This window comes from Limanda limanda, chromosome 1 (genome assembly GCF_963576545.1).
Source record: "Limanda limanda chromosome 1, fLimLim1.1, whole genome shotgun sequence".
NCBI classification, from domain to species: Eukaryota; Metazoa; Chordata; class Actinopteri; order Pleuronectiformes; family Pleuronectidae; genus Limanda; species Limanda limanda.
The window spans coordinates 32,026,616-32,043,707 of NC_083636.1; the positions used below are offsets into that span (position 1 = coordinate 32,026,616).

A 17,092-nucleotide genomic window follows, 5' to 3' on the forward strand; every position below is an offset into this window, starting at 1 on the left:
AGTCATCCAAGATTCTGTTTCGACACACCCCGACCCTATTCACACTTTTTAGGTTTATGTTTAAGAAATCTGCACTGGTTTTGTTTTTGGAATTTCTGTGCTACATTGTTTATAAACTCACACGGAGAAAGGTCAGGAGGTGCCAAACTTTATTTTTTTAGATCAAAACAAAGTACAGCCTTAAAAACACTGTAATGACATCCACTCAAGTGTGTGAAAAAAAAAAACACAGATGCAATCAAGCACTTTTGGCTTAACATCATGCTCAGAATGACAGTTAGTCAAACACGTTTGTCTGGTCGTGAAAAACATATGAACCTTTTAATGATCTGACATCAGTATCAAAGAAATGCAGTTTATCATGCCAAAGCCCGCGAAGACGCAGGGTGAACAGAAACGCGTTTGCGATGTAGAGTAATGTCGTTCGAACATTGGTTTGAATATTGGGTCAGAAGAGTGTCTTCAGATGACTGGTTAGTATGCAGCCTGTGATACGGTGGAGCACCATGGTCCTCAGGCAGGACGCAGGTGAGATCAGCCCGGGTAGAGGAGGAGGAAGAGGAAGAGAGGATTTAGGAGGTGGGGTGGGGGTGGGGGGGTTGGAGTTCAGATGAAGGGAAAAATGGGACTGGGGGTGTGGGGGGGGCTGATTTCGAGGCTTTGTGTTCATTTCTTCTTGGGCTTTGCCTCCAGGGGGAGTCCCATGTCCCTCCCACGCAGTTTCATGCCTGTTGGAGCAGATTACGAGTTTAATGACTGACAAATTAATAAACATGATCGTTCTGATATGGAAACAAATAAAAAAATATGTTTTCTTACCAATTGCTCTCTCTATCTTGCACATGACCTGGTTGTTGGGAATTGCTCTCCCACATTCATAGTCTCCAATGACTTGAGGCTTCTCATTAATTCTCTGATGAAAAGATTAACAATAACAATGATAATTAATCATAAATATAACCACAAGACTGATACTCAAGCATGCACAGGTGATCCCAAGGGCCTACACGCCTGCGTTAGGAAAGTATTTGGGGAGTGAACACATAAGAATCGGCCTATTTCAATATATTTGGTATATTATTGCTTTATTATGCTACTAAAACCATTTTCTTGTTCAATTTTATCAATTTAGGCGAATGAGCTACCACGTACAATCCACTGATTGGACAGTGGTTCATTTAGTTAATCAAGAGACGAGGTGCAGACTCAAAATCCAGTATTGGTCAGACTCTTATAAGAAGCAACAATGGGAAGGTTAGTAAACAAACTTGCTTCGTTTGGCCAAAAATACAAGTAAATGTTAAACGAGTAAAGAGGAGAGTATTGCTGAGTCACTGTATCAATTTATAATCATAAGGAAGTAGTGTTGTTCTCTCATTAACACGACAACATCATCGTTAGTGATTTCAGAGTGCGGCTTGGGCTACAACTTCCTGACAGATCCCAACCAAGCCTCAGAGCTGTTCAGTTGTTTGTGTCTGAACACGACCCGAACACAATTAGTCATGTGCTTTACCCAACCCTATCTAAATATTATTTAACTTTTTGTCTGAACCCAGGTTTAGTATCCACACTCAAAATAACATTTTAAAAACTAGATTATCCAGAGCACTTGGCCAATATGCTCCACGATTCTATGTTGCTGACTTGAGTCTGTCGGCCACAATAAAGGCCGTACCTTACATCTTGTGCAAGTCTGTGTATGTGAAGTCTGGATACTCACAGTGGCCAGGTCTTTCTGGGTCAGGCCTCTCTCCTGTCTGCCTTGCTGGATGTACTTGCCCACCTCCAGTGGGACCCTCTCATGGTGCAGCTCGTCTGTTTCCCGGTCCAGTTTGGCCGTGTTCTTCGTCACCAGATGCTGTTTGTTCTGTCCTGCAGACCCTGGGAAACAAGTAGTGGATTGAGGCGATGTTGCGGAATCATAGACCTAATGTAAAAAAGCAGAACACTCATAACACAACAGGCACTAAGTAAATGTGACTGTCCCCTGTTTGGACTGCAGCATTACAATTTGGATAAGAGAGGGGAATCCCAGAATGGATGAAAGCTCAGCAAATGATCTGTTGTCTTGATCAAATTGGTGCAGAAAGCAGAAATTTACATTTCTTGGTTGTCTCAAGGTCCTCCCCACGTCTCTGAGCAGCCGTGATAGCCTAGAGGAAACATGGACATGTGCACAACTTCAGTTTCAAACCACTGACACCACTTGAGAACTTTAACAGTAGACGGCCTGCAACGTAACCAGTGAAAAAAGAAAATAGCTTGTCAACTTAAAGGGATATTTCACCTAAAAAATGAAAATCCACCCATTATCTACTCACCACTCTGCCGATGGAGGGGTGGGTGAAGGGTTTGATTCCACAAAACACTCGAGGAGTTTAAGGGGTTAACAGCGTTTCAGCCGAGGCGACGTCTTCTTCAGACGTAATAAAACAGAATTAAAGCTTAAAGTCCACTATCGCAAGTGGCGATGCCAGCGGACGTAGCCACACAAACACACACCCTGCGGGGAATGTGTGGGGTTTCCATTTGTGATTGTGTGTTGACGTGCCCCCTTTTAGCACATTTAAAGAAACAGTCCCTGGTTTCTTCAATTGGATGGGATTCGGCTGCAACGCTGTTTACCTCTGAAACTCCAGAAGTGTTTTGTGGACTCAAACACTTCACCCACCCCTCCATCTGCATAGTGATGAGCTGATGAGGGAATGTTTATTTTGGGGCGAACTATCCCTTTAAAAAGAACAATTCAATTGGGAACAAGCAGATTAATTACGTTTACTCGAATTTAATTAACATGTTATATGCAAACAAATGACTTCGACTTGAAATTGATTTCTTTGCTACATTTGAAGTCGTTTTTTAAGTAAGGTTGTTTTTTCAGTGTAGCTTTGAGTACATTTGAAGCAGTAACCCTGCTCACCGTGTGTGACACATTAGGTAAACAACAGATAACACGGCCGATCCTCACTGGGCACAATACATGTGTACTTTGGTTTGTTATGATTAGCATCCGGTTTGCCGACAGGCTTTACAAAGACATTTACACGAGGGCTGCACATGACAAAAAGCCAAATTCAACATAAACACGTTGAGGTTAAAAGTTAATGAAGCTGTGGTAACGACTGGCTAAAGCTAAGCGATGTGCCGTTTCGCGTTAGCTGGGTAATGCTAGTTAGCAGCTGTTTTCGTCACCGTCGGCTATTTCACAAGCTAACAGTAGCTAACCCAAGCTAAATATAGCCTTTTTCTTACAGTGTTTGGACAGTGGGTGCTGCAAAGCTAGGCTAACGACAACTAGCATGTGCTGTGAGTGTGTAACTCCACGACAGGAAGTGTAGGGTCTGGTTTGTCGAATTGAGCAACACAACTTTAAAGTACGACACAAGAGTAGCTCAAGCTAAGCTAAGTAGCCGTTTCACGTTGGCTGGCTAACTCTAGTTGACGGCTATATTGATCACGTTTGACTATTTCCCAAGCTAACGTTAGCTTGCCCGAGCTAAATAGAGCATGTTACGGGTGAGGTCTGGTTGACTGAGGAGCCTGGAACGTTAAGCTAACTCTTAGCACGAGTGAAGAGTGGGTTACGTGTGTTTTTAGCAACTTAAGTTAGGCTACACAACGAAGAGTGAGCGGCGTTTACAACATTTCAATCCAGAGCCATTTGCAGAAATGCTAATTGTCGCTAATACACTATGAACAGTGATCTTAGAGCATCGGAGCCCATGGAACATGATCCACGGTGTCTGACCTGCTTGGACTTGGCCTGGGCAGCGGTCGGCCCCTTCTTCCTCAGCACAGTCACCGTGTCCCAGTCGCTCTCCGCCATGTCTGCGGGGTTTCAACGCAAATACAGAAACAAGTTCGACTCGTTTCGGGCTCAAATCGTAGCGTTGTCTTCGCGGCGGTGCTTCTTTAGTGGATTCACGCTCCGGCTACAATGATCGCCCACGCGTTTTGCTAAAGCTTTATTGAAAGTGCTTGAGAAAACAGTGACGTCAGGGCGCTGAGATCCGCAGCGCCCCCTTCTGGAGGATTAGATTTAGATTAGATTAGATTCAACTTTATTGTCATTGCACAGTACAAGTACATATGCAACGAAATGCAGTATAGCGTCTAACCAGAAGTGCAAAAAAAAGGCACTAAAGTGCAGAGTATTGTGCATATTAATGCAGAGTATTGTGCATATTAAAGTGAAAATGTAATAAATAGGATCTGTACAGTAGAAATATATATGGAATATAACAGTATTAACAGTAATAGTAGATATAAGGACGATGAATACACTATGAGCAGGCTAAAAATATAAATAAATATAAATATGAATACACTATAGGCAGGATAATACAGTATAAAAAACAAAGTAGCAGTCAGTGCAATGTATCAATGATCAAATGTTCAGTGGTTGGAGGAGGGGGTGTGGCAGTCCAAGCCAGTGGAGGAGGTGTGTGTGTGTGTGTGGGGGGGGGGGGTGGTGGTGGGGCAGCTGCTCTGCAGAGTGTGGCTGTGGTGCAGAGTTCAGCAGGGTGACAGCCGCAGGGATGAAGCTGTTCTTGAACCGGCTGGTACGGGAACGGAGGACCCTGTAAGCACACTGACTCACTCCTACTCCTGGGTTCCCTGCAGCCTGGAGGCCTCTGCTCACTGACCCACATTCATATGTTCCTAACATCATAATAATAATGATAGATATATATACATTCAATAAACTAACATCTTATATATATTTGTACAGGCGTTGTTAGTCTAATGCACAACTTTGTATAGCTTCAGTTACTTATCTTTAAATCTGTATTTATATTTGGCTTCAATACTCTGCCTCGGTTACTTGCGTCTTTCAATCACCTGATACTTCAAGTATTTGTATTGTCAATATCTCCATTAGCACATGCTTCTTTACAGGGACAGCTTTGTATTAGTTCTGGTGGCTGGACTTCCATCTCACTGCACTGAACCCAGTCTGGACTCATTTGAACAATTTATACTTTCTTTGCTATTCTGCTAGACTTTTTTGTGTGTTATAGGATGCCTAAATTCACCTCAGGATCAATCAAGTATTTATCTATCTGTATAATAACAATAACAATAATAAAAACAGGCGTAGACAGAGATCCACACATAAACATACTCATCCAGCACGCTGCGGTTATTACCAGCTAATGATGTGCAGGTCAACATTACAGCTGCTGCACATTGTGTTAAGTTGTGTAGCGAAAGGTTTTTGTGTGACACTGTTGCCTTAAACTGACAGTTGCCCCTAATGCACCACTGCAACAACAGTAATAGAACTTCCTGCAGTGATTTGACATGGTATAGGAGGTAAACACAGGTGCTAGTGAACACATCCATCGAGTCTCCGTACCTAAACAAAGACGAAGCTTCATTAATGTCATTGCTAACATCTGTGTTTACCGACCATTTTCATATCAAACCGGGTGCTGGGAAAAAATTACATACAGAAACAACATTCAGGAAACACGGAGTTCCAGGTGATACTCAGTCTTTCTGTAATGGCTTTAATAGGAGGCTTTAGGAACCTTTGACCTGAGCGGTTGTTGCTGCGGAGTGTTGTTAACAATGAGCCTCTGTACACTCACTTGCTCTCTGATCAAAGTCTGAGAAAGCAGCGCACGTCATGTCTGTGGTGACTTATTAGAGCAAATGGAAATGCAGCGAATGTAGCTCAATGTTGTAATGACTTGTTTCATACATATTTCATATTACTGATGCTGATTGTGTTGATAGAAAGTATATTGTATACATTCAAAATGTGCCTATGACGATTTAGAAAATGCTAGTGCAAAGGTAGACTGAAGATGCAGGTGCTTACAATCCAATGATGTACTTTATAGATTTTTTTAACATAACAAAAATATCTGATTATTTTATTCCTCGTTTGCATGATAATTGTCAGAATTTAATGTAAAAATATAAACACTGTTATATTAATTGATGGTAATGAGAGGGGTTAAGACGACTGCCCTGGGGTACTCCTGTGCAGTAACTCAAAATGCAGCCTGTTGCATGAACTGTTCAGATTTCCTGTGTGTCCTGACCTGAGTAAAGATGGCATCTCTATGTTTGGGTCCAGATATTTGTTACCACTTGAGCTAATGAGCTGTTGCATTGTATGAAAACAAGTTAATTATTTCATCTAACTGTTCCCATGTTTCCTTTTGTTCTTCTACTCCCACATGTTTACAGACATCTTTAAACTGTATCGTTTTATCATGATAACATATTTTTGTGGGCAAAGAGCACAAATTTAAATAAAATAAAATAAAATAAAATAAAAAGCATCCGGCGCAGTTCACTTCTGCGTAGGGTTGCAAAATTCCAGGAATATTCAAAGTTGGAAACTTTCCATGGAAATTAACGGGAATATACGGGAATTAACGGGAATAAACGGGAATATACGGGAATTAACGGGAATAAACTGGAAATGTTGTGGGTAATTTATACTAACTGTATTTACCTTGTCATATACAGACATAAATATAAACATGTTGTTTTGTTATAGGCTGATTTGAGCCATGAGGAAACTTTGGGCACTTGACAATATGCTTCTGCATATTTCTTAAAACAGGTCTTTGCACAGTATTTGCAAATGTACACAGCCTTTCCTTCTACATTGGATGGGGTGAAATGCCTCCACACATGAGATAGTGCACGTGGCATTGTTCTGTAGAATAAGATGAGAAAAAGGTTTGTAAAAAAAACGCTAATGCAATGCCAGAGATATAAATAGTAAGCCAAACAATTGGAATCGTCTGTAAACATATTTTACAATTGATGCATAAATGAATGGAAATAGGCTAGATGAACAATCCTCAATCAGCATGCTAATATATTTTCCCCAATAATATCATCGAAACGTACCTGACCAGTCCTGCACACTACAGCAGGCCTCAATAGCCCTGCTGTAGTGTTCAGGATGCTGGGAATTATCTGTGCATGTGATGGAAGAATGCACAGTGGAGGGTTGAAATTCAACGTGCAGCGTGTGCTGCATTCCATACATCTTTAAAATAGAGTTTTGAATGATGTTTTTATTGCTCAGCATTTAATTTGCGTATTTTATTTTTTTTCAAAATTCCCAAAATTCCCGAGCTAAATCTTCCCATGGAAAGTTTCCGGAAATTTACCGGAAACTTTCTGCCCCTTTGCAACCCTACTTCTGCGTTTGAGGAAATGTCCCAATTCTGAGAGAGAGAGAGAGAGAGAGAGAGAGAGAGAGAGAGGGATAGAGAGAGAGTCACATTCAATCCCTAAAGGAGAAAACACTGTCACGGCGGACTAGTGGCAGAAACTTGGACTATGGGCAGAAAAGGTCTCGAACTTCCGGTGTTGCAGCTAATGGAGTAGGACGTGTTTTTCAGAGCTCCTGCAACAACTTTTTAAAAAGCTATTTTAGGTACACCTTTCCCATCTTTCTTCGGTGTGAGTTTTCCCCACCTCCATAATCTTAATTTAACGCCGTCTTTTTTCCGACCAAAATGCCTCCAAAAGCCAAACCACCTGTCCAACCGCCGCGGCCTGCTTCGCACACTGCATCCCCACCTCGTAGTGACCCCCCCTCCTGCCTGGTCGAGGCCACAGGTGGGGCTCTATCACACGACTTCAAGGCCGAACTGCTCTCGACACTCCGTGTTGAAATGGCAGCTATTTTCAGAGCTGAACTTCAGGCTGCATCGACCGAGACCTTGTCAAGCATCAAGACTGAACTACAGGCAGTGAAATCGGAGTTATCCAGCAGCATTGCAAACATCCAGTCTGAGGTGCGCACTCTGAAGAACACCGTTGGTGAAATGGAAACATCGCTTTCCTCCTGCACGGATGACATTATTACCATACAGGCTAAAGTGGAGCACCTGACTACTGAGCTGACAAGACTGGACAATAAATGCGAAGATCTGGAGGCGAGATCCCGGCGTAATAACATACGGTTAGTGGGAATTCCCGAAGATTTTTCCAACTTTTCTGCTGCTGCGGATGTTTCCTCTCTGCTCAAGGAGGCTTTTGATCTGGAGAAAGAGCCTCTCGTGGACCGCGCACATCGTACTCTCCAGCCGAAGCCGAAGCCCGGGGAGCGCCCTCGCCCCATAATCGCTCGTATTCACTATCATACAGACTGTGTGGACATATTGCGCCGAGCCAGAACCCAGCAGTTGGAGAACTGAGTTTCTCCGTCTTTCCCGATCACACCCCGAAGACGGCTCGTGCCCGAGCCGCCTTTAATGATGTTCGTCGCCGGCTCCGGGAGATACCAGGGATCCGCTACGGTCTGCTCTACCCGGCGCGTCTCCGGATCACACACAACGGTGCGGAGAAGAGGTTCGATTCGGCGGAGGAGGCCAGCGCATTCATCAGGTCGCTCAACTTGTAAGAGAACCGTGAGGTGATACACACCGCTGAGGAAGCAGTGACAGTTAATATTGACATTTATTACTTTTTTCAGTTAATCTGTTTCCTCTTATTTTCATAAACACACAGTATGTGGTTTTCAGTTTAACTTGGTCTTGATTGGCTGTACCTTCTTGTCAAATGTTGCTAGACTTGCAGGAGCTTAACCCGAAGCTTGATAGTTATGCAAAAAGCCGAAAGTGTTCGCTTTAGGGATCTGACTCCTTGTGGAGTTAGCACTGGGTTCTCCATCGTTTGGGGATGGGGACGTTGTAAGTGGAAATGGGGGGTGGGGGGGTGGTTCAATGGGTGTGTTTTTTGTTGTTGTGTTTTTGTGTATTTTTTTCTTTCTTTTTTCTTTCTCTTCTTCTCCCTTTTTCTTCTTCTTCCTTCCTTGGGGATCGGCATTCAGCCTATTTCTATCTCTAGGGATTCAACATATGGCCACCAATACTAATGCTTCTGACGTCCCACTCACTGGATCCTCTGTGAGACTCTTGAGCTGGAATATTAAAGGTATGGGGAGTCCAATTAAGAGATCAAAGATATTTGCTCATTTGAAACGTCTTAAAGCGGACTTAGTGTTCCTGCAGGAAACCAGTGGTGGAGGAAGTACTGAAGTTTAGTACTTAAGTAAAAGTACAAGTACCCAGGAAAATATATACTTAAGTAAAAGTAAAAGTACTACATCAACAATCCTACTTAAGTAAAAGTAAAAAGTACTTACTTTTAAATTTACTTTAAGTATTAAAAGTAAAAGTACTCACGCAATGGGTTGTCTCTCAATGTCTAGGCTGTGCCATTTTGATAAAGAATGCAGATATAGCTACTGGTAATACTCATGCCTCTACAGATGTCACTACTAGTAATAATTATAAGCAACAACATTTGCAGGTATGGCCTGCCCCTTTAAGGAACGGGCCCAGAGAGTGACGTAGTGCACCTGGGTAACTTGCGCAAGAAGTGTGTGAATACGAGAAGTGAACGAGCACCTAGAGGTGATGAGAGTGTTGCTCCGGTGGACAGTCAATAAATAAAGTGGCGGCGTTAAAACTAAAGAAACGTCTCCTCCTCCTTCTTCACGGAGTGGTCCGGACGGCTGCTTACCGGCCACTGTGTGTGACTGTGTGTGTGTGTGCGTATGTGTGTGTCACCCAGATGCGTATGTGTGTGTGTGTGTGTGTGTGTGTGTGTGTGTGCGTGTGTGTGTCACCCAGATGCGGAGCTGACGAGTGGGCACCCTCCGTCGGCCCAGCGCTAAACAGAGTAGCTGATGGTTAGATAGTGATCAACTACGAACTTTAACAGGAAGAGTGGAAATGTGTTGGCGTTTGTGTGGCTGCGTGTGCGCGTGTGTGACTGTGTGTGCGTGTGTGGAGCGCTGGCAGAGCCGCTCCGTCACAGCAACATTTTGGCGAAACTGTGTTCATAAAATGTAACGAGTAACGACACATATTGTAGAAATGTAGCGGAGTAAAAGTAGGGGAGAGCGGGGTAATGTGAGACATTTTTTACATTTGCTCCCCTCTAGGCAAGCTGAAATTATATATCAGTCAAATGTACACATTTCCCATTAACTCAGGATGTTTTCTAGCAATGGAAATGATCAGAATGACTTCAGGACAAAGGGCAGTGAAAATATGATTGTTTTTAAAAAAGTGGTCTTGTGTCTCACTTTACCCCAGCTTAGGGGTAAAGTGAGACAGACCAGAGAAATCAAGGGGGTAAAGTGATCCACTTACTTTTTCCACTTGAAAACTACCATAACAACACATGTTGTAATAGTAAAAATCCTGACAGCTAGATTGACAACCACACATTCCAAAACTAATATCGGACTAGTAACAGAATCATCGGGATTGGTCAATTAAGCAAATCTGTGATTATTATGATTCATGTGATCTCTTGCACACCCTAGCTTACCTGCACATTGTTTCTCTGTCCAATTGGCAGGGACAGGGATATTGTTTTTCTCTGCGTATTCAAATGCCAGTTCACGGCATTTAACTGGAGCAAGGCCATGGAACTGGTTAGCTAGATGTTTCAAGTGTTTGGCAAGCTCCTCCTCCCTCTCATCTGTGAATATTCTCTTTGCCTCAGCTACTGCACCCCAGGCTACTGATTTTACTTCCCCTTTCTCTTTATGAATCTTTTGAGGGGTGTCTTGTCAATATTTCTATCACTTCCAGCTTTTCTTAAGGACTTCTTTCCTTGCATGACCTCAGCGGCTGCACTCTCCATCTCTGCGAGGCGTGTTTGGCCCCAGGTTGTCTTCCTGGTGTAGTTTCTGGGCATGATGGCTTTTCTACAATGTTTATGACATTAAAAAGTAAAACATATGTAATGTAATATTAAACTAAAATATGTTTAAGACCAACCTTAACTGTCTCACCTTACCCCAAAGCATTTGTCTCACTTTACCCCACAGCCACCATTTTAGAAAAAACTACATATCTTAGCAATTCAGGGTAATCTTTAGCTAGCATCAATCACATGGTTTTATATGTTGGAAGTTCACCAACATGTATGATATAAGTTTTTCTACCTGAATCAATTTGTTTTGACACAACAGTTGATTAAGTTCAGAGCAAGAAAATTTACTTTTACATGCAAAAAACACATTTTTGTGAAAAAACATCCTTTCCACAGCACCAGCACCAATTTCTCCTTCATGGCAAGGGGGGAATGGGAGGGGCTTGAAAACATAATGGTCAAATGACCACAAATGTGTTCCGTTTCCTCGATACAGGGGGTGTCTCACATTACCCGATGTCTCACATTACCCCGCTCTCCCCTATAGATAATAGCTGCAAAATGTAACGGAGTAAAGTAAAAAGTAGGCACTATTATTTTTACTTAAGTAAAGTACAGATACGTAAAAAATTACTTAAGTACAGTAACGAAGTAAAAATACTTCGTTACATTCCACCACTGCAGGAAACCCACATGCGTACTAAAGATCAGGTCAGACTTAAATGTCCCTGGGTTTCTGAGGTGTTTCACTCTGATTTCAACTCTAAGGCCAGAGGGGTCGCTATTTTAATTGGTAAGTCAATTCAGTTTTCAGCTTCTAAGGTGATATCAGACAAAAACGGCAGATACTTAATTGTTGCAGGTACGTTATTCCATATTCCAATTTTATTAGTTAACATATATGCCCCCAATTTCGATGATCCACACTTTATGAATAAGCTATTTGAACGGCTTCCCTCATTGAACAACAGCCTCCTCATAATTGGCGGGGACATGAACTGTGTAATTGATCCCAACTTAGACCGCTCCAACCCACGTACTCTGACTCCTTCTTCAATGGCGAGGTCACTTTCAGATTTTGTGTCCAGGAACAGTTGCACTGATCCTTGGAGATTTAATAACCCTCATAACAAGGAATATTCCTTCTTTTCTCAGATGCATAAATCTTTCTCTCGGATTGATTATTATTTTATTGATGCTAAACTAATTCCCAAAGTACTGTCTGTTAATTATCATCCTATTGTTATTTCTGACCATGCCCCTCTTTCTTTAGATATTAAGTTCTCTTCACAACCCCGGTACTCAACACCTTGGAGGTTTAATACATTACTTCTCTCAGATGATAAGTTCACCAAATTTATTACAACTAAAATAGATGATTATATCTCTCTAAATCAAAATGATATGGAACCAGTTTCATGTTCACTGCTGTGGGAATCATTAAAAGCATACTTGAGGGGACAAATTATTTCTTACTCTGCCCACTTAATTAAGTCCCGTAAAGACAAATTGCAAGAAATCTCTATCAATATCACCAAATTGGACCAACAACTCGCTACTTGCCCCTCTCCCAGTTTACTTAAACAGCGTGTCGATTTACAGACTGAATTTGATCTCATCACCACTAGTGATGCAGAGCGACTTCTTTTACGATCACGCTCCACATATTATGAACATGGTGACAAGGCAAGTCGTCTTCTGGCTCATCAACTACGCCGCCAAGCTGCTTCACGTATGATCCCTCAAATAATAGATTCATCTGGCTCATTGCATAAGGACCCCACCACCATTAATTCGGTCTTTCACTCATTCTACCCCTCTTTATATAAGTCTGAATCTCCACCCGACACCACTGAATTGAATTTATTCCTAGATAGCCTCATCTTCCCTGTGATAAGCTCAGATGCTGCTAAAGAACTTGACTCACCATTAACAGTAGAAGAAATCACTTTCACAGCGAGAGGTATGCAAAATAACAAGGCTCCTGGCCCTGATGGATTTCCAGTGGAATTTTTTAAGAGATTTCAGGATAAATTGTCCCCTTTGCTACATGCTGTTTATAAGGAATCACTTGAACATTGCACTCTCCCTCCCACTTTAAGGCAAGCCTCCATAAGTCTCCTCTTAAAAAAAGATAAGGATCCGAATCTCTGCGGCTCATACAGACCTCTTTCATTGATAAATGTAGATGCTAAGATCCTTGCTAAAGCTTTGGCCTATCGCCTGGAGAACATTGTACCAACTATTGTCTCACATGAGCAAACTGGATTTGTTAAGGGGCGACAGTTATTCTTTAACGTCCGAACACTCTTAAATATTATTTATTCTAAAACTGCCACAACAACACCTGAGGTAGTGATCTCGGTCGATGCTGAAAAAGCATTCGATAGGGTTGAATGGGACTATTTATTTACTTTACTAAAGAAATTTGGACTGGGTAATGGGTTCATTTCGTGGATACGTCTCCTTTACACATCACCACAAGCAAACATTTCCACTAATGGCATTCAGTCCAATTTTTTTACTCTAACCCGTGGCACCAGACAGTGGTGTCCCCTATCTCCTCTATTGTTTGCGCTAGCTATAGAGCCCCTGTCGATCTTTCTGAGGTCCTCCTCCACTTTTACTGGGATCTCACGATTGGGCACAGAATTTAAATTGTCGCTTTATGCTGATGACTTATTGTTGTATGTCTCAGATCCTGTCCTTTCGATTCCCACAATCTTATCTGCTTTCCAGAGATTTGGTTCTTTCTCAGGCTATAAAGTGAATACTTCTAAAAGCGAATGCTATCCTGTCAATGCTTCAGCATCACAGCTCACACAATCAGATGTCCCTTTCAAAATGAGCCTTTCTGGCTTTAAGTATCTCGGGATCAACGTAACCAGAACGTTAAACTCTCTTTTTTCTGCTAATTTCTCACTTTTAATGTCTAAAATTAAGTCTGACCTCCAAAGATGGAAGAGCTTGCCTCTCTCGTTAATTGGAAGAATTAACGCGGTTAAAATGAGCATTCTGCCCAAATTTCTTTTTTTGTTCCATTGTCTCCCACTTTTCCTGCCAAAACGGTTTTTTAAAACAATCGATCAGACTATTTCTGACTTCTTGTGGTGTGGAAAGGCTCCTAGGATCTGCAAATCCACACTTCAGAGATGTAAATTCAATGGCGGATTAGCACTTCCGAATTTTCAACTGTATTATTGGGCGACACACATTCAAAAAATTTCATTTTGGTTCAAGTCAGTGAATCTGCCATGGTGCCACCTAGAGGCACAGTCATGTGTTTCATCCTCCTTACCTGCTCTACTTACCTCTTCTATTCCATCCAACCTCTCAGGCTTCACAAATAATCAAGTGGTTCACTCCACACTTAAAATTTGGTATCAGTTTAGGAAACACTTCAAATTTAAATCAACATCTACTTTAGCTCCTTTACTGAACAATCATTTATTTCGACCTCCACTTACAGATTCAACCTTTCTCACATGGCATAATAGAGGCCTGAAATGTTTTAAAGATCTTTACAAAGACGAACCTGGATTGATCTGTCCAAAAATCCAAGAGGATTATCCCTACCCTGTCTAGTGCCCCTGAGCAAGGCACCTTATTCCCCCAACATCTGCTCCCGGGAGCCGTACATGGCTGCCCACTGCTCTGTGTGTCCTGCACCAGATGGGTTAAAAGCAGAGGTTAAATTTCCCTACAATTGCATGAGTGTGCTTGTGCATGTCTGTGCATGTGTTTGGGACAAATAAATGTATCTTAATCTTGAATCTCACGAACCAAGAAACCATTGTCTTAAAACCAACATATTTAATCATATGAACTAGTTAAGAACACACATTCATACTGTGCAAGGAACACACTTTAACCTTAAAATGACATTATGTAAATAGATAAATTATGTAGAAATCAGTAGAAACAAGATATATAAACTGTTTCTCTCCTGTATGAATCCTCATATGTGTAATTAAATGGACCCTTTGTCTAAATCTGTTACCACACTCAGAGCAATTAAACGGTTTCTCTCCTGTATGAGTCCTCATATGTGTATTTAGACTGCTCCTTCGGGTAAATCTTTTACCACACTCAGAGCAGCGAAACAGGTTTTTTTTCTCTCTTACATCCCATATCACTTAGAGGCTGTTTGTTATTTCTTGTATTTAAACCAGTCTGAGTTTCCTTGGTCTCCATCCAATCATCCTCACTGTGCTCAGTCTCAGAAGAGTCTTCAGTCTTGTCCTCAGGACCTGGTTGTAAATGTCCATCAGGACCTGAGTTCCTGGCTGGTTCTGGTCCTCCACAGTCCGCTCTGCTCTCCTTCCTCACACTGGGATGAAGCTTTGACGATTTAAGTTCCTCTTCATCTTCTTCACTCTTCACAGCGACAGGAGTCAATGTGAACTTGATATCCGCCTCCCCCAGTCCATGAAGCTGCTGTCCATCCTGAGTGGTCCACGGTTCCTCCTGTTCCTCTTTAATGTGGGGGGGCTCTGGGTCCTCCTGGTCCACAAGGGGGCTCCACTGCTGCTGCTCAGGGGGAACCTCTTCTTTAATCACCATCAGTTGCTGTACGTCTGCAGGGCACACTGAAACACAAATACACACGTTTATCATTTCAGAGTTTCCTGAAGTGTTTTGAAAAACTTGTGTTGTGTTGTATAATGTCGACTACTGTGATTTCTGAACAATCATATTCAGGAAGTAGAGATATTGAGGTCGTTTACAGTTGGTGTTGCGACGCAGTTCGTAAATAGTCCAGGCAAAGTAGCATTTTACGACCGACTTATTGTAAAATGACTTTTTTCAGCAAAGATCATTTCTATGAGGGTTCTAGAACAACATACTAAAAGTCCTAAGAAATCCTAGTTTAGGAAATATGTTAAGTTCTCATCAATCCTCAAGATGATCAAGATGGCGCCGCGGACGGCTGCCTCTGTGATTTGGTGCGCGATGTTTTGTCTTTATTTCTGACTTTTATTGCCTCATCTATCAAGATTTTGGACATTCTGGTTAAAGGTGCGCTCACCTTTGCTCACACGGTGAAGCGGCGGAGGACAGGAAAAAGGGCTGGCACGCTTGTGCGTCTCCGCCAGCGGGGGCTTCAGACACCGCTTCCAGGAATATTCCTCTCCAACGTGCGCTCACTGTGCAACAAGCTGGACGAACTCCAGCTACTAGTTAGTAAGAACAGAGACTTTTCTTCATCTTCCGTTTTGTGCTTTACGGAGACGTTGCTGTGTGGATCTGTACCGGACTCCGCGCTGCAGCTGGCTGGCCTCCAACTCTTCCGAGCGGACCGCGACACAGAGCTCTCCAGCAAAACGAAAGGTGGAGGAATCTGCTTCTACACTAACTCTGGCTGGTGCAACGATGTGACAGTGATCCAACAACACTACTCTCCTGATCTGGAATTTTTTTCATCAACTGCAGACCCTTCTACTCCCCCCGTGAGTTTGCTTCATTCATTCTGGTCGGTGTTTACATCCCACCGCAGGCTAACGTACAGGAGGCTCAGCGCAGTTCAGGCAGAAACTAAAACTCTGCAAACCTGTTGTGAGGACTTCCAAGCAGTGGACCAGTGAAGCTGTGGAGGATCTTCAGGCGTGCTTGGACTGTACAGACTGGGAGGTGTTCAGGACTGCAACTAACAGTCTGGATGAGTACACAGAGGCTGTGACTTCCTATATCAGCTTCTGTGGGGACAGCTGTGTTCCATCACGAACCAGGGTGAGTTACAATAATGACAAACCCTGGTTCACAGCCAAACTCAAACAGTTAAGGTTGGAGAAGGAAGAGGCGTTCAGGAGCGGGGTCGGAGTCAGGTTTATAGAGGCCAAATACAGGTTTAGCAAGGAGGTGAGATTAGCTAAACGCCTGTATTCTGAGAAACTTCAACACCAGTTCGCAGCCAATGACTCTGCCCCTGTCTGGAAAGGGCTAAGGCTGATCACAACCTGCAAGCCCAGAGCCCCCCACTCCACAAACGACTCACGCCTGGCCAACGACCTGAACGAGTTCTACTGTCGCTTCGATAGACAGTGGGACAGTCCTGACACCATCCCCCGTGACACCACCCTCCAGCCCATCAACTGCACCTCCCCCACCACAGCAAAGGCCAGCTCCTCTAGACGATGCAGTCAACATGGCCCTTCACTTCATCCTCCAGCACCTGGACTCCTCAGGAACCTACGCCAGGATCCTGTTTGTGGACTTCAGCTCTGCCTTCAACACAATCATCCCAGACCTGCGACAGGACAAGCTCTCCCTGCTGAGTATGCCTGACTCCACCTGCAGGTGGATCACAGACTTCCTGTCTGACAGGAGGCAACAAGTGAGGCTGGGAAAGCATGTCTCCGACGCCAGGACTATAAGCACCGGTTCCCCTCAAGGCTGTGTTCTTTCCCCTCTACTATTCTCCCTGTACACCAACAGC

At 43.0% G+C, this 17,092-nt stretch overlaps 1 protein-coding gene across 1 annotated transcript; it reads right to left on the minus strand.

Moving 5' to 3' along the window:
• Window positions 1–132: 132 nt before the first annotated feature.
• edf1 (endothelial differentiation-related factor 1) lies at window positions 133–3,988 on the minus strand. The gene is made up of 5 exons (XM_061075756.1): window positions 3,752–3,988; window positions 2,105–2,156; window positions 1,724–1,884; window positions 820–913; window positions 133–728 (listed from the first exon to the last, which is right to left on the minus strand). The coding sequence occupies exons 1-5, from the start codon at window positions 3,827–3,829 to the stop codon at window positions 667–669; spliced, it is 447 nt and encodes a 148-aa protein (XP_060931739.1). The 5' UTR covers window positions 3,830–3,988; the 3' UTR covers window positions 133–666.
• Window positions 3,989–17,092: the final 13,104 nt, after the last annotated feature.